The 25277-nt window shown below is 33.0% G+C and overlaps 1 protein-coding gene across 1 annotated transcript in view; it reads left to right on the forward strand.

Annotated features, from left to right (window-relative positions):
• The window catches only part of LOC114336200 (uncharacterized), a 56671-nt gene extending 31454 nt beyond the window's left edge, over positions 1–25217 (forward strand). The window contains exons 3-4 of the mRNA XM_028286532.2: positions 2665–2753; positions 25030–25217. Coding sequence (XP_028142333.1) covers positions 2665–2753; positions 25030–25194 — 254 coding nt within the window. The 3' untranslated portion in view covers positions 25195–25217. The remainder of the gene's footprint in view (positions 1–2664; positions 2754–25029) is intronic.
• Positions 25218–25277: the final 60 nt, after the last annotated feature.

Raw genomic sequence — 25277 nt, forward strand, 5'->3', positions numbered from 1 at the left:
ATTTGACCAATATCCCTTCGCAACGATTCAATTTTTCTTTGTAGACGTTTTTTCCAAGGTGCAATTCTGTCACCAGTCCTTCCGTTGTTAGTACCCCGTCGTGTTTTGATCTTAACGCCCATTACATTAGCAATAGATGTTGCTGCACAATAGATCATCATATGCAAATACTCCAATATTTGAGCTTCTACGACATAATTGGTTAGGACTTCAGTGTTCATAATTTGTAACAGCGCACCTGGTTTCTTACAAGAGTTTATTCTTGGTAGCGGTGGTCTGCTAAGTGGGCTTGTTCCACTAAACTCTTGTACGGCTCGTGCCATTTCGTTTAACAGAGTATCGTGCAACTCCTTGTTCTCATGGGTGTTCTCAGGTCGAGTTTCTTGTATGACAGGCTCGGGAATCTGCTCATGTATTTCGTTAGGGACTTGATCCACAAATAGCTCTTGGTTATTAATCTCCCTTTCGACTTCGCTTTTGATCTCATCGCGTCTAGTCTCAGGGATAAGATTATTTCTGATGATTACCCGGTATTTGTCTGCTACTCGTTGTTCAGATATTTGAATATTTGGGTACCCCGTGCAAAATTCGGCATACAGTTGTTGTCGGTAGCCGATTGCTTCTTGACCGAGGTTTGTCACCTTATAGTAAAAGCGCAGGATATTTTCGTTCATGGACACAGTCCATTTCATACGCTGTCTCGGTCGTCCCGCTTGAGTGAGCGCCGGCTGATGTTCCAGCGCAGAACCTTCAGCGAGTGGAGCTCTTGTTGTTGTTTGGATCACTTCTGGTGGTTGTTGTTGTTGGGTTGTAGCTGTTTGTGTGACAGGGGCCCGCCTCCTCAACACCCTGCCACCGACGTCCCGCATGCTGTCACGTCCAGCGCCGGCTCCAGACGTGCCCTGGCAATCCCCAGGCAGCGATCCTAAACATAAATCATTATTCACCATATTAATGGGTTTGCATTTTATACTTACTGCCAGGTGTCAGTTTTTGTTCCACGGCAAGTATCTCTGCTACCCTCTGGGTATTGGTGCCACGAACACCCAGAAAGCATCCCCATTCGCAGGGTTCCGCGCCTGATAGAAGAACTGAAAAAAAACTCCCACAGGGTATTATAAATTACTATTACTATTACTATTATAAAGTATTATGATCAAATTACTTCAATTTAGGCTCCTTTTACACTACTTCTTTAGGCATTTTGCGGCTGTTGAAATTTCCCCACCGACCTCCTCTTGGGAATTATTATGTGACTTCTCGTCGGCCCACAATAATTTATAATTTTCAATACAAACATTTACCTAACATAGACTTGCTTCAAAGTGTGTATGTTTACAGAACGATATGCTCATAAAAAGCCATGTTAGGTTTTGCCACAAGAAATACATGTAAAGACACGTTATGCATCTTTTAAATGGTAATTACCGTAATTAAACATTTCAAAAATTTCCAAAAGAACATATTTACGCTCTTTTCAATGGAGGTAACATCTTTTTGAAAAAATATTATATACAGGGTGAAAAAATTTAAAAGGAAAAAAATTTTTACACAAAAAAACAAGGAAAAACCTAACTTTCGGTAAATCAATTCTTCTGATTCACAAACTCGATCTTATAAATCAAAAAAGGAATCTACATATCAAATTTCGTTAAAATCGGACTTTTAGTTCGAAATTTATCGTGCTATTAGCACATATTATGTATAGCCGCCATTTTGAATACCCGCCATTTTTGTAAAAGGCAAAATCTGAGATGGCCTTGATGGATATCTAAATTTGAACCTTTTTATTTATAGTATATGTGGTCCAAATTATTTGCTTCTATCATTAAATGCACAATTGTTCCACATATCGGCCGAACTATAAAAGCCAGGTTGTATTAAAAAATATTTTTAACCTTCCGTAACTAACATTGGGTCTGTTAGACCGACCAGTTAGAGTTTTTACAATTATATCCAAATTGTTCGTTATGAATCTTCGCCGCCATCAGTAGCTGCCTGATTTAGATGCCTGTTTTTAGTGTTGAAGTTTGAGTCTTCAGTGTCAACTAATTATGCAATTATCGGTAAATCTTGTCTCAGAGACCCATGTTGGACCCATGATCTACTCGATGAAAAAAATATTTAGATTAACGAAAGACCGAGCAAACAAGTGCTGATAATTTAGTAACCCAATTGCCAGGAGTAAAACGTGAACCTAGGTACAAGAAAACAGCAATGGAAATATTGAGCTTGTTTTTGACAAATCAGATGTTATGTGATTGTTTTATTTTCTTTGGTACTTTGCTAATGTTAGAGAGGTTTAATAATTTAAAAATAGGTATCAAAAATGTTTAATTTTACTCCTTCAGGAAGTAAACACAATCATACGCTTGAAAGTGTGTCAATGGAAACATTTTTTTTATGTCGGTCTCTGAGACCCGATGTTAGCTTTAATGTTCAGAAAACCTATGTTAGTTGCGGAAGGTTAATAACTGAATAGGTACTTCTGATAGAAAATAAAAGTAGAATAATAATGACCATAGAAACTAACTTTTCTTTTGTTTTTCATAAAAAGCAATATAGGACAAAGCCTGAAATAATAAACCTCCATTTACAAAAGTGTAGAATATTTCTATGCCTTAGAGTGATGATATTCTTATCGCAGTCTGTTATCTTTTACAGGTGCTTCATTTTCCAATGGGTCACGATGTAGCGACTGCAAAATAATTGTGGAACAAGCATCTAAGGTGTTAAAGTCGGGCCTAAATAATGTAAGTTTTAACCCTTTCGTTATGGGTTTCATTGACTCGAAAAAACATGTAACTTTTTAAGCATTAACTTTAATGATATTTGTTGACATCAGGATACCTAATTTACTATGGAATCACTAATACGAGAATTTTACTGCCACCATTGCATGTGGTTGTCTTTTTCAAGACAAATCACATGCTATGATTTTTCTGACGGATATGCTTAAGTTGAAGTTGATTTCATGTAATCGAATGAACTATCTTTCAGTAAAGTCGTCCCAGGAACTCAACTCATAAATATTGGAAATATCATTTTAAACTCTTCTACTTTAAAATATATAATATATGTCTGAATTGCCGATATAAATGAGTCAGATTAAATTATTAGAAAAATTTTTTTACTAAGCAACAAAATTTGATTATTTTAATAATATTTTGTATTTCGATAACTACCTTCGAAGTAGAAGTCGAACCGTCAATAAAATAATTTTTTAATTTAATTTGTGGCTTATTTCCCAATTAGAATAGTAAATTGCTTAAACGCCACAAAGAAATAGCTTCAGAACAATAATACCTAACAAAGCATCTGATTTTTTTTACATTATTGCGTGTCCTTGTGTATACTTCGAAAGATATGTCCCATTATTGTTAATTTGTGGGACTAATAAATCACATCTGTACTTATTCAAAACTAAAAAAAAGGTTCATTAGACAAAAAATATTACTTCCTATGAATTATGTGGTGCAAAACAGTTTTTGTGTAGAGACACATTTCAAGATGTACAAATAGTCGTAATTCTGGTTTCTCATCTTAGGCCAGGGTAATAAGACAAAAATATACCCTGTTCGTGACACTTCAGCAGCCAGGGTACTGAAGCGTTTTTTCGACAGGTAATACCTATAGGAACAAATTGTAACTATTTCCTGCGTAGGATCTGGCGGCCATTTTTATTTATAAACAATTAACTGTCGAAAATGTCATTTTTCCGTTTTTTTTTTCAAATCAACGGAAAACAGTGAAACAGTACAAATATCTTCGAGATTATGGAAAAAGCTTTAAAATGACGTATTACAAAGTTTGATATACTCATTTATTGTTAATATAATTGCGAAAAAAGGTCGGAAATGCAAAAAAAATTATTTTCGCAATAACTGTTGTAAAAATTAGTATAGAGCTTTGAAATTTTTGTCAAATAAGGGTTCTTTAGTGCTTAATACGTGATAAAAATTTCAAGACGATTCATTCAATTGTTTAAATTTTATTCAAATTGTTTATCCCAGAGAGCATTTTTTTTGCAATAACATAAGTCAGAAAAAAAATGACGCTAGAACCATTCCACAGGTGTCAAATGAATGAGCATGAGCTACATGTTCAATGTGGTTTAAAAAAGTGAATAAAAAATGCATTTATTAGTAATAAATAATTATGCAAAGGTATCGTCAATTTTTCTTTATAAACTTTTTGAATAGCTTTTTCCAAAAAAATTAACATTTTTACCCTGTTTTAAGAGTACAACTACCAAGTAATGTTATTTATATCATAATTGATAAAAAATTATAATAAATAGATATAATTTCTTATATAACAAAATAAAAAGTTTTGAAGGAAAGATTTACGATACTTTTGCATAATTATTTATTACTAATAAATTCATTTTTTGTTCACTTTTTTTAAACAAAGTTAAAAATATAGCTCATGCACTTTAATTTGTAACCTGTGGAATGGTTCTAACGTCATTTTTTTTCCGACTTATGTTATTGCAAAAAAAAATGCTCTCTGGGATAAACAATTTGAATAAAATTTAAAAAATTTAATGAATCGCTTTGAAATTTTTATCACATATTAAGCACGAAAGAACCCTCATTTGACAAACATTTCAAAGCTGTACACAAATTTTTACAACAGTTTTTGCACAAATATTTTTTTTTTTTGCAATTCCGACCTTTTTTCGCAATTACATATACTAACAATAAATGAGTATATCAAACTTTGTAATACGTCATTTTAAAGCTTTTTCCATAATCTCTAAGATATTTGTACTAAAAAAACCATAAGTTTCCCTGTTTTCCATTGATTTGAAAATAAAAGTGAAAAATGTCATTTTTTGACACTTAATTGTTTATAAATAAAAATGGCCGCCAGATCCTACGCAGGAAATAGTTACAATTTGCTCTTATAGGTATTACCTGTCGAAAAAACGCTTCAGTACCCTGGCTGTTAGTTCAAGTGTCATGGAAAAAACCTTATTACCCTGGACTATCTGTAAAATACAAATACTGTACAAATAAAGTACAACTTCGTAGTAGCTATTTGTAGTGGCAAATAGTCTTTTATGAAGTTTGATCATACGTTTCTGTTGTTTGGAAACTTTTCCATGACGGTCACTTATTAATCTTTTTAAGTACATTTGATTTTAATATTCCTAATTCAAAAAAGTAAAATGGAATTATTCGAGCTGTGGGTGTTAGTGTGAACTGAAACGATAGGAAAATAATTTTTTTTTATCAAAGAACTTTCTAATAGCACTCAAAAGTTGCCTTTTCATGTATACAATAAAACTACAAAATATTTTTGTTCTACGTTTACATCTTGAGGTGCCGCAAGTGCTTTGAATATATTGGGACCGTGCAAGTTCGGCAAAGCGACCCCTATTTCTACGCTCTATACTAAAATTCGCACTTTTAATTATATTGGTCAATTATATTAGTCCTGGTTACTGGATAATTGTCAAGGCCATAGTCCAAAAAAATAATAAGAAGATAAAATAAGATTCAGGTTATGTTATGAAAACGTCAACAATTGTATGTAGTAAATAAAATTAGTTATTAAAATGCAGTACTGCAAGCAAAATAAAATTAATTAAATTTACCTTTATATAATATTGCATATCATATCAATATTGTGGAGCAATATATAATTTTTCTGCTTCATTGACAGAAGGTATGAAATATACGTCAATTTGACAATTTCAATTGACAATATGAATCGTTGAATATGAATTTAAGATCGTTGCAATATTTCTCCGCGACTCGCGCAGGGTCGTTTCTCGTTTCCCCTTCCAAGTACTTGCACACCGCGAATAGGTTTTTAACAACAAATACAGAGAATTTTAAATATTTTATATATATCTCAACTGATCTCGTAGCTAATATTTCTAAAATATTGTTTCTATTAACAGTTAAAAGACATGCTTTTTACGTGTAGTAATACATACATTATGTAAATAATTAGTGTTTTACTTTATCGTACTACATACGTAGTAAAATAAATTTAAAGGATCATGCAAAAAAATATTTTCAGATTTCACTTTTACTTGACATTTTGAGTGTCCATGGGTCTAGAAATCAAATAAAAAAACATGTCGGAAATATAATGTATTACGTATGTACGTATGTATGTACTGGACCGATGTCGATGAAATTCGGTATGAGTAATTTTAAATGAATTTTGTCGGGAAACTAAGCTTTTCAAATAAATCTCATATAGGGGGCCCAAAATAGGGAGGTTATATAGGGCCCAATTTTGGCTGAAATAAATGAAACTTAATGCAAAGTTAGCTCATCGATAGGTGAATAGAAATACGGAATTTGACATTTCCAAATTCAAAATGGCGGCCAATAGGGCCGACCGCCCACCCGTCACATTTCCTTACCTATCTAAAAACTTATTTAATAGAAGTTTAATTTGAAAAGGTCGTTATATAGCCTAAATATGGGGCTATAAGAAGAATATTATTGTTTTTCAGATAAAGTTATGGGTTGCCTATATTTATGGCGTCAAAATTTGACAAAACTTTAAACTAGATTTTCTCAAAAATATCTCCAAGGCATTTGTTCATTTTTTGACATAATATTTTTGATAACCTATCGGTTAATTGAATGATATTAGTTAGATTTTCTAACTCCCCATAGGATATAAGTTATGAATTTTTTATAAAAAAATATTCGAGTGCCCGTAACTCCCTCTGTAATAGGAATTAAAATTTTAAATTTGGCAGTACTTTATTATCTATTATCACAATAAATTTTACCCAAAATATGGCTTTCGGTTGAACCGGAAATAAAAAAAATCTTAAAGTAAATAAAATTGGGTATAATAAATAAATTAATTGGGTATTAATAAATCAGTAAATAAAAATTTTGCTATAATTTCGTGTGTCCTCTCTCACACTGTATAAGCGCGATCATAGCAGACCATAATATCCATTTTTTCCAAAAACCGTAATATTAACAAAATTTTCTTTTTAGTAACAAAAGAAATAATGATGATTATTCACATTTATAAGAATTTGCTAAAAAAAATTTAATGTATTAATTTGAACATGTAACAAAACACTGAAAAGAATTTTTATTTTCCCTCTCATGTAAATTTATATTTTGTGACACTTTTGTTCTGAGGTACGGATGTAGGGCAGTTAATGAGTGTATTTGGCTCCAAATTCCATCCTACTACATCGATTTACTTGATATATTTTCACAGTAAGTAGGAAATAGCTCAAGAAACAAAGCCTACCCTATATAATATGACGCTTTTTTCTTGGGGGGTGGAAAATTTGTTGGTCAAAATAACCACAGAAGTGACTAGAGAACCTATTTCTAAGCAAAAGCTGTTCCATACTTTTTTTGAGAACTCAATACTTTTTGAGTTATGCGTAGTAGAAAATTGGCCATTTTCATTGAAAAATGAAACCTTTTCGAACGGTTTTTGCGAATATCTCAAAAACTATGCATCTAACTAAAAAACTATACAAATACAAAAAGCGATATGGTAGGTGAAAGAGTTTGTTTTTTGGTGCATCCTCAAATCGGTGTATTCAACTTGAAATAATAGAGGAACGTTAGATTTTCGATGTATAATGCTACAAATACCTTTTGTAGTGCTCGAAAATGCCTTTAAAACGAGCACAGTTAAATGTCGGTTAGATTTAAACAAAGCGAGATATGGTACAAAAAAAATTGATGACTAATGTATTTTAAGGAAAAATGAGAAGTAAATATATTCAACCCCTTATCCACCAGAATTTAAATGCATCGTTTTTTCTTCTACAATAACTTTTACTATAGTGTTATTTCTATGTTCAAAAAGTTGAACAGGTTTAAAATGAATGGTTTTTGAAAAAAAATAAGATCAAATTATAAGATCAAATTTATATTGATATAATTTATTTTGGTTTCTCATCACTGCATCCCTTATCGTTTTCAAGTTACATAGAGAAAAAGGAAGAAATTTAAGAAAATTTAGAAATGCGCTCAATGACTTCATCTATTTGTTTTTCAAATACCATTCATTTTAAACTCATTCAACTTTTTGAATATAGAAATAACATGATAATAAAAGGTATTGTAGAAGAAAATCGATTCATTTAAATTCTAGTGAGGGGTTAAATATATTTCTTATTTTTTCTTAAAATGCATTATGTCATCCATATTTTTTTGCAGCATATCTCGCTTAGTTTGAATGAAATCAAAATTCAGTATTTCTCATTTTAAAGGTCTTTCCAAGCACTACAAAAGGTACTGGAAGCATTATACACCTAAAATCGACCGTTTTCCTGTTATTTCAAGTTGAATACACCAATTTGAGCATGCGCAAAAAAAAACTCTTTTCACCTAGCATATCTCTTTTTGTATTATAACTAGGAGATTTTTATTAACGAATGAATCTCTTTGTTTTTTTATAAGCTACAAAAATGTTTTATATAGTTTTTATAGTTAGATGCATATTTTTAGGGTATTCGCAAAAAGCCATTCGACAATGTGTTATGTTTCAATGAAAATTGCCAATTTTCAACCACGAATAATTAAAAAGTATTGAGATTCCAAAAAAAATTATATACAGTAGGAAAAATTAAAGAATACCCATGAACGAACATATAAAACACGCCGTATTTTCCTGTCACCGTGTCATACAAAAAATTGGCCAGCTCAAATACATGTAATAATTATTATTACATGTACTTGCGCTGGGCAAGTTTCTTTGTGACCCGGTGACAGGAAAATACAGCGTGTTTTATATGTTCGTTCATGGGTATTCTTTCATTTTTCCGACTGTAACAGTTTTTGCTTAGAATTAGGTTCTCTAACCACTTTCGTAGTTACGTTAACCAACAAATGTTCCACCACCAAGAAGGGGTGGGAACCGCCCCCATGATAAATGCACCATAGTACATAGGATAGACTTTGAATTAGGAGATAAGTAGAGACTACTCCCAAAATTTCATTACAATCCATGCAGTAGGATAGAATTTCAGAGATTATATCCTGTTCTACTCTCATTAACTGGCGTAATAGAAATTTAATGAAATGGAAACTTCATGTAAACTATTAATTTCTCAGAAAGATGCAATAATTTAAATTGAAAATTATGACCAATATTCTATTGATTTATGCAATAATAGGGTGTTCCCCGAAATATGGCATCGAACATTTTCTCAAATCTATTGAAAATTTTACAAACTTTTTTTTTAATTTACAGGAATTAATGATGCGTAGAACCATAAAATATTTTCAAGGATACAAGGTGTCTCTAAAGTATCAAAATAACGAGCAACTTTGTTATCTTTATAGAATGTCAGTATCTAGTACGATAACGATAATAGATCGGTACGATAAAGTTCTCGGGCGGCCCTTCCGTCCAGCATTTTTTACTTTATCGTACTACATACTTAGTATACTAGATAAAGTTATAGGATCATGCAAAAAAAAATTCAAATTTCACTTTTTTTCGACGTTTTGAGTCGCCCCGAGTCTAAAAAGCAAAATAAAAAAACATGTCGGAAGTATGTACGCTACGGTGGGCCGAAAAAATTTTTTTTGGAAATTTTAGTTGGCATGGTAGAAAAAAGTTGCAAAATGGGTCGACAATTAAACTATTTTTTTTTTAATTTTTTCTTTCAAAAAAGAGCCGCGCCCCAGGGGGCTGAAAAAAAATTTTTTTTTCAATAATATTTTTTTAATTTGGTATAGCAAAAAACTAGAAGATATTAATTCCCTTGTAATGTGGAAAAAATTTAGTTAAATTATGTTAATATTTAGCCGCGCCCCTGGAGCTTTGAAGAATTTGATTAATACTTTTGGATATTTAGCCGCACCGCCCCTGTGTAATTCGCCTGAGATGGCGACCGGAAATAGGAATATAATACGAGATAGACACCAGTTTGTCTTAAACTGTTGTTAGAACATGGTATTTTTCATTAAAGGCATTACCGCGAGAACTGAGAACGTTACGCCGTGTTGTGTCATCGTATCCAGGACTGCCTTTGTTTATTCAATCAGTTAATGATAAGTGATAAATTACATAAAATATCCGTGCAAAAAAAACATTGGTCGTGTTATAGTGCAATTTGGACACATAACATAAACATGGATAAAGTTAAAACTAGGAAAACAGACGTTTGCCCAATATTTGGCTTTTCTTCCGACTCAGAATGTAAAAATTGTTTGCCAACCAAAGAGGATGTGTTTCGATGTTATTTATTTACAAGAGAACAGATCAAGGGAAATTCGAGCAAGCAGCCGCCTGAATGGGAAGTTGCGAAACTGGTTGCCAATAAAATAGAAGCTATATGGAGACTTGCTTCACTTCCAACAGTTGGTTCCAAACGCGTCATAGCCATGATAATAGCAAATCATAAGAAATATCGCAACCTAAGAAAACCCCTAAAAACACGAAAATCGCCATCTTTTTAAAAAAAAGTGCAAAATTTCAAACTGGACTCTAAAAAATTATTTGACATTTCTTCATGTAAATGCAGTGATTTTAAATCTTGTAAATGTAAATGTGAAAAACTCTATAAAGTGCCTTTGTTAGAACAAGTGTTTTTAAAGGATCAGAGGAATGATAGAAAAATGCGAATTGCTGGAGTAGATAAGTTAAACACTGAAAAAAATGAAAAAAGGGAAGAAAGGCTTCTTAAACTTTCAATGCCTTCGACAAGTAGTCAAAAGATTGATTCCAACTCATGTAGAAGCGAACCCGAAAGTGACATTTCCTCCAGCGAAGAAGACTTTACCAAAGATAAAGACTTTAAGTGGTCATATTCTCTAGAAGAGCCACAGGAGAAAAATTCACTAACAAAAACATCCAACCAACTCAGAGTTGCATTACCAAATGTTGCTCAGATTGCCGATATGACTGGTGCATCAAATCGAACAGTAGCCAAAATTGCAACAGCTACATTGGAAGATTTTGGACTTGTCACGTCAGATAATCTAATTAATGTAGTGGATAAAAATAAGGTTCGTCGAGAATTACAAAAAAGAAGAAAACACTTACAAGAAAATGCTACCAAACAAAGAAAAGACATTGAAGCTATTTACTTTGATGGTAGAAAAGATCAAACAATGAAGCTAGTTGAAGGCCGCCGTAACATTGAACAAGAGGAACATGTAGCCTTATTAGAGGAGCCGGGAAGCAAATATTTTGGTCACCTATCAATAAATCCACCAGCAAACGCTGCCAACATAGCGAAAAATATTTTATCTTATATGAAGGAAAATTTCGTTAACCCAAGAAACCTTAAAGCAAATTTAAAGCAATTTCGTTAACCAACTGGTTAACTAATCCTTCCCAGAATTTTCTTCTTTTAGTTGAGTTTATCACGAAAGTTTACGCACCTATGTGGTTTAACATAAAATCGCGTCCTTCAATTGAATATGGCTCCATACATTTATGGGAAACCATAAATAAATCAAGACACCTTCCTGAAGAAGTGAAAATAATTATAGATAAAGTGATTCAAACTAACGCTTATTTTGCCCATCCGGAGAATATATTGACAGCTATGATTGCCGACGAAAGAAATCATATTAGAGAACTTGGTTTTCGACGCATATTAAAGGCTAGAACTAGAGATCAACCAGAAAAAGTTCGTGTTTTTAAAATCCATGCCATAAATTGGAATGCCGAGAATTATAGTGAGCTAATTAACCCGCCGTTACACGCGTCTTCTATTGTGACGTGGTTGCACGCGTATGAGCGTCGCCCTCACCTACATAAATTCGACTTATTTCAAGAAAGAATGAATGTCAACATGTATAAATATAAAATGGGTTGTACTCACATATTATAGAAAGAATCGTAAATCAATTTTTTTTATTAATTTAACAAAACAAAAGTAAAAATAATATAGATTAAAAGCAAGTTTTCTTAATTTTCAATTTCAGCAAGCCACTGAAGAAATTAACGTTCTTTACGCGAATTCATTTTACTAAAAATGCAAATTAAAATTAACAACTGTTCTGAAGTTATTTCTTTGTGGCATTTATATAATTAACTATTAATATTTTGTATTTTGATAACGACGTCCGAGGAGGAATTCGAAACGTCAATAAAATTAATTTTTCAAGTTAAATTGTGGCTTATTTCCCAATTAGAATAGGTAAATTTAAAAATGGGTTCTTAACCAGTGGCGCACCTAGAATTTTCCTCAGGGGGGAAGGGGGGGTTGCTTGGGCACCGAAAGTTTTTTTGTATTATTTGTGAAAGACAAGTTACATTTTCCTACCTTCTTTTATATATATTTCTATATGCTGTGGGTGGGATTTTAACCCCCAAACCCTCCCTCGGTGTGCCACTGTTCCTAACCTAATCCAAACAGTAATATTTTAATTAAACCTACCTAAATATTAAATAAAAACCTAAAAGTTTCTTTGAGATAACAGAAACGTGATTTCACCGTGATTGCACGCGCAGTGAGGAATTCCCTCACTTGAAGAGGAATTTCTCTTCTTTCAACTATCACACAGCACACTGACCGCCTGAAATATTCTATAACTTTTTCATACCCTCTCATGAACCATGCTAAAGGCATTCCTGGGTGCTTAAGATTATCGTATTAGTTTACACAATTTCATTGCTTATAAACAAATATGGTGAGGGATTCCCTCATAGCGCGTGTAATGGCGGGTTAATTGGAATGAATGTTTTTTAACAGAGCCCCCGCTAACGATGAATTTTAAAAATGAAGAACTACTAGCAGCTATTAAAAATAGGTCGTTTTTAAATATAAGCAAATTACCAAGTCACACTCAAGCCGTTGAGCGATGTATAAAGATTGTAACAGAAGCATCTAGCAAAGTTTGTGGTCACTCGGCTAGGGACGGATTTATAATATTTATAATATAAGAGTTAGACTAGAGGCAAGACAGAACTTACCTACATTCGAGAATAAGTCACAATATTTTACAGCTAAAAAGGTAAAAACATCAAATAATTAACTTTTACTTTACTATTATTAAATTTAGATTTTACTACATAACATTTAAGGGAGGGAGGCGGGTGCAACTCGACATGCAGCCACCTCCCCGTGGTGAGTTGTGGGTTGAATAAATGATGATAAAAATAGAATGTTATTGCAAAATTTAAATAAATCATGATTTTTTCAAGCGAAGAGCTGCATATTTCGAATTTTTTATTCAAGTGCATTTTTCAAAACGCCAGGGGCGCGGTTAAATATTAAAATAATTTGACCAAATTTTTTTCTCATCATAAATGGGCTTATATCTTTAAGTTTTATGCTATACCAAATCAAAAAAAAAAAAAATTTAGAAAAAAAAATTTTTCGACCCCTTGGGGCGGGGCTAAATTTTTTTTAATTAAAATAAAAAAAAACTTGATTTTCTGCCCATTTTGCAACTTTTTTTTACTATACCAACTTCATTTTCCGAAAAAAAATTTTTCTTCCCTTTTTCGGCCCACCCTAATGTACGCACGTATGTATGTCGCCACGCAAATTCGGTATGAGTAAGTTTAAAAGAATTTTGTCGAGAAACTAAGCTATTAACAAAAATCTCTCAAAGGAGGGCCGAAATAGGGGGGTTATTAAGTGCCCATTTTTGCAAATTTTAACCGAAACCAACAAAACTTAATGCAAAGTTAGCTCATCGATAGGTGAATATAAATACGGAATTTGACATTTAAATATTCACAATGGCGGCCAATATGGCCGACCGCCCACCCGGCACATTTTCTTACCTTTCTAAAAACTTATTTACGATAAGTTTAAATTGAAAAGGTCGTTTTATAGCCTAAAGATGGGGCTATAAGAAGAAAATTACGTTTTTCAGAAAAAGTTATGAATTGACTATATTTAAGGCTTTATAATTTTTAACTAGATTTTACCAAAAACGGCTTTAAGGAATTTATTTATTTTTTGATACATTTTTGACGCCCTATCGGTTAATTGAATGACATTAGTCCCATTTCTTAGCTCCCCATAGGAGGGGAGTTATGAATTTTTATAAAAAAAATATTCGAGTGCCCGTAACTCCCTATGTAATAAAAACTAAAGTTTGAAATTTATCAAACAAATATGTTACTTTATTATTTATTATCACAATAAATTTTACCTAAAACATGGCTTCCGGTTGAACCGGAAATGAAAAGAATACCTTAATTTTTTAGACATGCCCTGTATATTTTTCCATATTTTGAAAGGATGAAAATCTGCCTTTCCAATGACATAAAACTCGTTGCTATAGCTGAAAAACTGGAAAGTTACGGTAAATAGAAGTTTTGCTATAATATCGTGTGTCCTCTCTCACGCGACCATAGTAGTCCGTATAGGACATTCAATGAGGGTATTTGGCTACGAATTCCATTCTAATACATCGATGTACTTGATATTTTCACAGTAAGTAGGGAATAGCTCAAGAAACAACGACTACCCTATATACTACGGCGCTTTTTATCTTGGAGGCGGTTCCCAGCCTTCAAGGGGGTGGAAAATTTGTTGGTCAAAATAACCACGGAAGTGGCTAGAGAATTATTTCTAAGCAAAAACTGTTTTATACTTTTTTTTTGAGAATTTAATACTTTTTGAGTTATACGTAGTTGAAAATTAGCCATTTTCATTGAAATATGACACCTTTTCCGACGGTTTTTTGCGAATACCTTAAAAACCATGCATCTAACTGAAAAAAACTATATAAAACATTTTTTAGCATATAAAAAAACAAAGAGATTCGTTTTTTCGTAAATCTTCTATTTATAACACAAAAAAAGATATGGTAGTTGAGGAGAGTTTGTTTTTTGGTGCATGTTCAAATCGGCGTATTCAAATTGAAATAACAGAGGAGCAAAATGTGTATGCTCCACTGTGCAAAACTCAGGTGTATAGTGCTACCAATACCTTTTGTAGTGCTTGAAAAGGCCTTTAAAATGAGCACCGTTAAATGTCCATTACATTGAAACTAAGCGAGATATGGTGCAAAAAATTTGATGACTAATGTATTTTAAGGAAAAATGAGAAGTATATTTTTAATGCATTTTAATGCAATTTAAATGCATCTTTTTTCTTCTACAATACCTTTTACTACAGTGTTATTTCTATGTTCAAAAAGTTTGACGGGTTTAAAATAAACGGTTTTTGAAAAAAATAAAATCAAATTATAGAGCGCATTTTTACATTTTTTTAAAAATTATCCTTTTTCTCCATTTAATTCGAAAATCATAAAAGATATAAATAAAAGATACCACACAAAAATGTAGAGTTTTTTTAGATAATTTTTTTTGGATTCTCATTACTGTATCTCTTATCGTTTTCAAGTTGCATGGAGAAAAAAAAAGAGATTTAAGAAAATTTAAAAATGCGCTCAATCATTTGACCTAATTATTTTTGAACATATAAATAACACTATATTAAAAGGTATTGTGGAAGAAAATCGATGCATTTAAATTATGGTGGAAGAGAGGTTAAATATATTTCTCATTTTTTCTTAAAATGCATTAGTAATAAATTTTTGCTTAGTTTGAATTTAATCGACATTCAATATTCCTCATTTTGAAGGTCTTTCCAAGCACTACAAAATCTATTGGTAGCATTATACACCTACAATCGACCGTTTCTCTGTTATTTCAAATTGAATACACCGATCTGAACATGAACCAAAAAAACCAACTCTTTTCACCTACCATATCTCTTTTTGTATTATAACTAGATGATTTATGAATGAACGAATCTCTTTGTTTTTTATAAGCTAAAAAAATGTGTTATATAGTTTTTTTTGTTAGATGCACAGTTTTTAAGGTATTCCAAAAAAAACTGCTCGACAATGTGTTATGTTACAATGAAAATGGCCAATTTTCAACAACGAATAGCTCAAAAAGTATTAAGTCTCCAAAATAAAATTATATAACAGTTTTTTCTTGGAATTAGGTTCCATAGCTACTTCCGTAGTTATTTTAACCAAAAAATTTTCTACCCCCGAGAAGGGGTGGGAACCGCTCCCATGATAAAAGGGCCATAGTATATAGTACTCGAGATAGACTTTGAATTAGGTGATAAGTAGAGGCTATTCCCAAAATTATATTCAAATCCATGCAGTAGGATAGAATTCGGAGGTAATATTCTGTTCTTACTCTCGCGCATTGACTGGCAAATATCATATAAACTATTAATTTCTCAGAAAAATGAACTGATTTGAAATGAAAGTATGAATAATATTCTATTGATTTGTGCAATAATATATAGTGTGTTCCCCGAAATATGGCATCGAACATGTTCTCAAATCTATTGAAAATTTTACAAATTTTTTTATAAAATTTGCAGGAATTAATGATGCGTACAACCATAAAATATTTTCAAGTATACAAGGTGTCTCTAAAATATCAAAATAACGAGCAACTTTGTTATTTTTATAGAATGCCAGTATCTAGTACGATAGCGATAGTAGATCGGTACGATAAAGTTCTCGGGCGGCCCTTCCGTCTAGCGTTTTTTATTTAAGCTTATGCTACGATTTCCCAACATAGTTCAAAAATAGAAATATCGACTTAAATTTGAATTGTATGGTAAAATTTTAATAATGGTTTTATATTAGTTTTTTCTTCTTGAAAACATTTATGTCATTTGGCCTATCTAAAGCAACCTAATAGTAATAATGTACTTGCCATCTGAGATTATGACATAGTAGAGAAATTTCTAGATGATTATATCAAAAATAAACAACGATAAATAGCATAAATTCACTATTATCAATTGAAAAGAACAAAGTTGGTTTATAAAAACAGTTAAATTAAAATACTCATAAAAGACTGCTAGAATATTCCTCTTGATATTTAAATAGTTTGTTTTTTGTCTTAAACTTGGGCATAATCTTTTGGGAAGCAATCTTTGCTCTAGCAAAGCTATTTCTTTCTGCAAGACCACAGACACTAGATGACTCAGTCACAAGCTTTATGACTCTTTCCACTCCCTCTTTATGACATGGAAAATACAGGAAATCCACACACTGTGCTTGACTTACTAGGGTCTCTTGCTTCACTTATATACTTTTTTATGTCCTCATTAGATGTTGTAGGGAAGGCAAGAATGCTAAATTTGCAGTTACTCGAGCGTTATGGGGACTTATTAGGTTATGAATATTAGGTCCTAAAACCAAAAAAAAAAAAAAATTAAATTACCTTTTCCATTTTAGTGGGGACTTCCCATTTTCTTAGGGGCTCCTATCCTTTCTTAGGGACTTTTAACCTTCCACCCACCATCGTGGGTGGTCGTGTTTGATATCACTCAGTAGATTTTGAAACAATCTTGGACACGTGTTTTTTAATTTTATGATCTAATGTTCATTTAGTAAAATATCGCGGGGTTATATTGAAAACATATTTTACAGCTTTTTGATCTGACGTTCATTTCGAGGAATATTCGCTTTTTTGTGAAACTTTGTGATTCGCCAATTTCCATACGCCCCGCTCAAATCGTTATATTTTTGAAATAGGTATACACTGTTATGCATACACTTAACCTTTAACTACACGCGTTGGCGTATTTTGTACGAAAGGTATAAGAATTCTACTGCAAATATATTTAACCCGGGAGTAGTCGCGCTCACTTCTGTAACGTCGATAGTCGCGTGTGAGATTCTATCTCAAAATACGAATTTAAAACAAATTTTCATTTTGTACTATTTTTATCTACTTTTTATATTGAAAATATATAGTTCTAACAATTTTATTAAAAAACCTGTGTTAACGGCCACCTGCCAACATCGACCACCTGTCCTAACGGCCAGTTTAAAACTTTCCTAAACCAATTATATGTAGACTACAAAAATTGGCAATACCGTCCACATTTCTATATCGGCCAATAGTTCTTTCATTTTTAGTGGCCGTTACTGACAGGTTTTACTGTAATACGAAAAAGGATGAAATGTGAGATGCTATCTAACGGCGCGACTACTCGCGGGTTAAAGCTAATTGGCTCTCCTCAAAGCCACAAATTCCAAAAAAAGAAGAAGAAGATAAACAAAAGAAAATTCCTACGCATTATTACACCCCTCCTCGAGGCACTTACGAAATTTTTTCAAAATTGCAAAATTTTTCATCAAGTTATCGCGAAAAAGGATCAAAATTGAGATTCTATCTCACCGCGCGACTACTCGCGGGTTAAAAATTTAATTTTTGACCTTGTTTATCTCTCTAACCTATCACTGAAATGTGCTTTACAATTTGGTTTTAGTTTTGTTATAATGGGCGTTCTGGGAAGATCGTAATTTTCAGTTTATTATTTGTTGTTTTCGGTGGTGGACAATATATGCCACGATTATATTAATATAAGCAGTAATATAAGTACATATTTCAATTGTTTTTTAGTCATTATGGCACAAAATATATTTTTCTTTATAAACAGTACTTTTCTCCTATAAAAAATCACATTTCAACCATTTTTTTATTAGTAATTTTATTTATCATGGAATCCAGTTATTCCATGATTCCAGTTATAAATCCCAATTCGCTTACTGAGAAGGAACTCCAAGTATTCACTGATGCCGAATAAGGTTTATAACAAACAACCAAATGTATTTTTTCAAAAAAAAAATAAACAAATCCGCTGTTTTTAAGCGTAATTTCTTGTGGCGTATAAAGTACGCCACTCGTGTAGTTATGTTATAACTTGATGCGCGGGTAGTTAAAGGTTAACTTACCTTATCTTAGTCTGACGATTTCAAGTTTTGCTAATGATAGATTTTTTTTGGGTCCCCCTTATCAAACTCTCCTATATTAAGAGTTCATAGATGGTAAGTTTACATTTACAGGGTACAAGGTTTTTCCCATGTGATTTTCTGACGCGCTCGAGTAATGTCCAAAGTTCCCGCTTGGGCTCCCCTACCATTATTATGTTTTGTCATATGAGGCTAAGTAATTTCTTCTTCCGCCCAGCTAATTATCAATGTAGTCATTTGCATTAAAGTTAAGCTCCTGGACAACAAACTTCCTTACACAATTTATGAGTTAAGATCTTGCCTTCAAAAGTCGCCGTAGACCTAGCTCTCTTATGTGTTTTTTCTTATCACGTGAGATGGGCAAAAGCGCATTTTCTGGGTGAGACGAGTAGCCATTACTTTGAATTACTTCTTCTTCTTCTCAAAGTGCCGTCTCCTCAATGGAGGTTGGCTACTGCAATTGCAAACTCTTCTGTCTTCAGCTGTTCTTATTAGCTGTTCAAAATTTAGCCCTCAGGTATGATGTTTTTCTAACTTTCGCTGCGTTGAAAAGTTCTCTTGCCTTGCCTATTCTATGCAGCACTTCTTCGTTTGAGGTATGCGATGTCCATGAAATTTTGAGAATTTTCCGGTAGATCCACATTTCAAAGGCCTCCAACTTATTTATAGTTGATGTTTTAAGGGTCCATGTCTCAACTGCATAGAGAAGATTCGACCAGACGTAGCATTTGGATAAACGTAGTCGAATTTCGAGATTTGTTCGAGAATCACAAAGCAGTTTTTTGATTTTTTCGAAAGATTTTATGGCCTGTTCTATTCTCGATCTTATTTCTAGATCAGAATTTAGGCTGCTATCGATCCAACATCCCAAGTACTTAAATCTATTCACTTGTTCTAAAATGTGCCCATTTATTTTGCAAGGTTGAGGTACGTTTTGGTTTTTTCGGATTGATATCACTTTGGTTTTTTAATGTTTATTTTCATACCAAACTGCTCACAGGTCGAGTTGGTCTTATAGATGAGTCGTTGAAGACCCAAGTCGGAATCCACAATCAACACAGTATCATCGGCGTATCTGATGCTGTTGATATTTACGCCATTCACCTTGACTCCATCCTTGGAGTCCTCCAGTGCCTCTTTAAATAGAACCTCGGAGTAAAGATTAAACAGCAGAGGCGACAGAACACATCCCTGTCTAATCCTCCTCCTAATTTCTAATTCTGCGGATGTGAAACCCTCGATTCTAACTCTGGCGTTTTGGTTCCAGTACAAGTTCTTTAGTAAATTGATGTCTTTTCCATCTAAACCAACTTCTTGCAAACGTTTTAATAGTAAGTCGTGTCTTACTCTATCAAATGCTTTTTTGAAGTCAATAAAGCATATAAATATATCTTTCTGTTGATCGTAGCATTTTTGCACGAGAACTAGTAAATTGAAGAGGGCTTCTCTCGTTCCCATGCCGGCTCTGAATCCAAACTGATCGTCTCGGATGATTGTTTCGCACTTTCTATAGATACAATTATGTACGACTTTTAACAGGACTTCTATTGCATCACTCATAAGGCTTATTAGACGGAACTCATTGCAGTGTTGTGGGTTTGGCTTTTTTGGTAGTGGGATGAATATTGACTCTAGCCAGTCTTGGGGTATTTTACCTGTATTATAAATGCGATTGAATAAAAGGACAAATATTTCGATAATTTCTTCGCTGATGAGTTTTAACGTTTCTGGGTATATTCCATCTGGACCTGGGCTTTTATTTGTTTTGATTTGGTTAATTGCAATTTATAATTTCAGATTTCAGAATTGCTGGCCCTTCGTTGTTATTTTCCAATATTGGTTCTTCTCGTATCCCATGAAAAATAATTTTAATATACGACGAAGTAGTTATATGAATAAAAATGGTATACATTTTTATTTTAATTTTAATATAGTTCTCCCACTCTTTCAGTTTATCTTCCGTTGATTCTAGCAGTTTGCCATCCGTGTTCAGCATGGTGTGAAAAGTTGTTCGCTTGGTAGTTGATGTAAACTCTTTTACCTTTTTATGTAATTTAAAAAAATCGCGCCTTTGTTGCAGTTCTTTTATTTCGACGCATTTTGTTTCCAGCCACTTCTCTTTTGTTGAGGTTATTTTTCTTCGAATTATTCTATTTAGTCTTTTGTATTCTCCATCCTGGTCATCTTTTCCTTTAGATTCTCTTCGTTTGTCCATTAATTCTAAAATCTCATCTGCCATCCATTCCTGTTTGTTATTTCTGGATGATAATTTTAGATGTTTTTCTATTGCATTGTTCATTTGTTCTTTAATAGTTTTCCAAACAACGTTTATGTCATCGGACTCGATAATTCTGTGGTGGTCAATATTTCCTAAATTTTTATTTAATTCTTTATTTACTGAGTGTGGTATGGTGTCTTTTTTCAATAATCGGATGTGTAGTTTGTATTGAGGTTTTTGTTTCTTTAATATTTTCCATCTTGTGCGCACTTTTACAACAACAGGATTATGATCGGAATTGATGTCAGCTCCAGGATATGTTTTTGCATTGATGATAGCGTTGTGATAACTTTTGTTGACCAATATGTAATCTATTTGGTTACGGATTATTCTGTTTTCATTGTGTTGTGGTGAAGTCCAAGTGTATAATCTGCGAGGATGTAATTTAAACCACGTATTTGTCGCTACCATGTTGTGTTGTTGACAGAATTCGGTCATTCTCTCTCCCCTGTCGTCCCGCACTCCAAGTCCGAAATCTCCAATCAATCCAGATACCTTTCCTCTACCTAACTTAGCGTTAAAGTCACCTAAGATAAATGTTAGGTCTCGTTTTTTGGTCATCTTTATAAGTTTTTCTACATCAGCATACCACTCTTCTAGCTCTTCCGTGGGTTTATCTGTCGTAGGGGCATAAGTCTGAATGATGTTAATACTAACTGGCTTTCCAGATAGTTGAATAAATAGACATCGGTCCAAAAGTGGTACAAAGTTTGTGACGGCATTATTATATGTGTCTTCTAAAATTATTCCAACTCCGTTACGATGAGCCGGATCATTATTACCAGAGTAATAGAAAGTTTTGTTCATGGTTTTAACTTTACCTGAACCTGCCCATTAAACTTCACTGAAACCCAATATCTGCAACCCTAAACGTTTCATCTCGTGGCATGCATTTGCGAGTTTTCCTGTTTCGAACAGACTCCTAACGTTCCATATTGCAATCTTAAAATTTGTATTCACAATATTTAAATTATTCCTATTCCTCCCGGGGATTCTTCGCACCCCTTGATCATCTAAGAACTGCCGGGGACTAGGGGCCATTTCTGTTTGTGCTTTCATTGTAGTTTTCTTGGAAAATATATACCAGAGTGGTTTCCCGTTGCCTTCTCTGGTTTGTATTTTAGCCGATCCTCTGAATACAGACGCTATTTGCAGCCGCCCACTCTGGATCAGACGCTGCGTGCTGGTTGATCTCATACAAACCCTAAAATCAAGGGGTTGCCACTTCTGCCATCCATACTGTACCAAAGGTGTCCTTCTCCGCCATGGCTGCCGTTGTGGCCTTCATCCGTAACCCTGGACAAGGGACTCTAAACGGGCACTAGTTTCCCGGGTCAGAAAACCCCTGGAATCTACGGGGGCAGGGATTGATCCATTTTCCCTGATAGGACTTTCCAAAGGAGTTCCTACCCGCTACCCGCAGCTTTGAATTACTAGATCAACTATTATTTGGAGATGTTTCTCACAAAGATAACGTGAAAACTTGGTCAGTTTCTATAGATATTTTGATCCATTTGCACTAAATGGTTTCAGTTTGATATTATGAAACAAGATTGGGGCATACACCTTCATCACATATATAGTTAAAGTTTTCAGATTATCTGACGGATTCTATGTTGCAAAATATAACCAAAGAATACCATTTGACAACGTAAGCCATCGTGAATGAGATAATTTTCCAGGAGTTTTTAAAGAAAGATCAGAAGGAATATTGGAGAGTGCTTTGCACATTTCAAGTAAATATTTTAGATCTGTGCTTAGATCTTCTTTAATCTCTAGGTTAGGGAGGTTGTTTTTGTATAGGAGAGAATTTGACCACAAGAAGTTGGTTACAGATTTCAAGTTCTTTGCCCAGAACCACTCAAAATTAATTAAGATTTTCATCCACAACAGTGACGCAAAGGCAATTCATTGGTATGGAACAAACAAATCAGTCACTGCAGTGGCTTATTTAGGTTTTTTTTATACCATTGTTAACACCGGTGTTAGTGGCAGTTCCATCCCATCCGATAGCTGTTATTTTGGAAATGTTCAAAGAATTGTCACCTTGAAAATGCTCCATTATGATATCTTTTATAACTTCGTCTGTTCCGAAAACAGGAGTTATATACCCTAGGAAGGTTGATCCAGTTTCCTCTACTATTGAAATGTACTCGTTTCCTAGATACTTTTTGTAAAATCTGTTTCCTGGTTTTTCTTGCTTAAATGTTTTAAATTATCTTTAAAGAGTGGTTTTAGAATTGAACTTATTCTTTAAAATAGGAATTAAGGCATTGCAATTTTACCAAACCAAAATCATCAAAATTCGTAAAATATAACTAAAAATGTGTGGTACCTACGAACAAATCTAAATCGAAATAATACCGAAATAGATTATAGTGTACAATACAATAAATGGGTAGAATATGAGTGAAAATACAAAAACATAGTGGATTCAAATGGCACCACATGTGCTGGAATCGGGTATATTTTGTAAGATGTATTGATAGCGGGTACGGATACTATACTTACTACAGGTCTGGATGACGTAAGTGTAGAAGGAGGAGCTTCTGCTGATAGTGGGTATATTTTGCAAAATCTCTGCCTGAACTACATAATATATAATATTCTGTAATGTTAAAATATGTTATCTTTTTCACAAATAAGTACGTTTTAGAGATATTTCAAGATTTGTTGTTTTCTTGACAATAAATCTTGGTACATATTGACATAAAATTTATTGTCTTGTCTTGGCGACCACTAGCAATTATTTCTTTTATGGAATTAAAATCTACAATTTTCATTATCTGATTATTAACTAAATATTGATTGAAATGCTTAGGTATTAATTTTTGTAAGCTGTTTGGTATTTTAAGAAACATTCAAAAATATTTTTATATTATATTATATAGTCCTGATTAATATAATTCCTTCTATAATAAAACATAATATTTTCTTGTGGCATGTGAATAAACTGTAGCTTCCTGTAATGTTTTAATTTTCGCTGAGAATCAGAGTGCAATGAGTGCGATAAATCGTGATATCGTGCTATCGTGATAAATGTGCTACTTTCATTTTCTTTTTCTATTTGCGGTATACATGAGTTATCCAATTTATCCATATTTAGTCATTATATTGGTTTGCACTTGATTATTTTTCTGGAGCAAATTTATTTTAAGGAAAACCCCAAAACCTTGAAACTTAGTACACAGGTCAATGTTATAGTAAGTAAGGATATTGTTATGTTACATTAATTTAGGATCTAATGAGCCTTCTACTTCTCACCTGTATCTTACATAAGTATAACAGTTTGAAAGTTAATATATTATAATATGTTCCTCATGGGGAAAAGCAAGACCTTATTGAATTTGAGATTAGCAGATTTTACTTGTTTTTTCCATAATATTTTTATGTCTTTTAAGTTTTATAATCCTTAGAAATGCTGCATAGATTCGTCTTTATGTAGAAAAGACCAGTGTTAAATCTGGGACCAATATTGTTGGCTTCCACTTCACTTATTCTTAGGCCTTTTCTTTTTCTTGAAGGATAATGACTAGTCTTAGAACTTGTCCATATCGATGGTTTAGTATGACCTCTGATTTTAGAGACAACTGAACTTATGCATATCACAACATCTTAAACAAAAAAGTACCTTTAAATATTTTTTATTCTGAGCAAATATTTTAGGTTAGAGAATGCAGAAATTCTGTTTAAAGTCTCTCCTTCAAAATTTTCTGTAAAATAAGTTAGGCGGGCGTCATACCAAGCATCGATATGCTCTTTTTGGGAATAATGAGACTGCCTATTGAATTTGGCGTCATTCCTATTATTTGTTTACATTTTTTTTGTTCTTAGAAATAAAGGCTTAGAACCTTGATACTTGATTCGTAAGTTTCTCTTGGTATAAACACGAACTCTATTGAAAGTCTATTGAACTCTATTTGGGATTAACAGGCCTTGATCTATCTTGGTGTAAGAAGGTCCCAGAAGGTTTATAGAAGGTGGTGTGGAATTCTGTCATTTTCACGTTTTATCAAAATCAAAAGTATATAAATTGAGGAAACTATTTTTCATTAATTTAAGTATTTTTATTTTCAGAGTCAAATTACAGCAATAGGCAACCTTGCATGTAATCTTGCTCCACCACTTGCGAAACGCATCTGTAAAGGAAAAATTCGTGACGTATATAACTATATTTATAGTAGTATAGTAAGCAAGGGAGACTCACCAGCGACCACATGTAAACGAGCAGGTTTTTGTTAAGAAAATAAAAATACTTTAATCTATTGTATATTATTTTTCTGAAAAGCTATTATTCACAAGTCATCTACGTTCCCTATATTATA

Source organism: Diabrotica virgifera, chromosome 3 (assembly GCF_917563875.1).
Source record: "Diabrotica virgifera virgifera chromosome 3, PGI_DIABVI_V3a".
NCBI lineage: Eukaryota > Metazoa > Arthropoda > Insecta > Coleoptera > Chrysomelidae > Diabrotica > Diabrotica virgifera.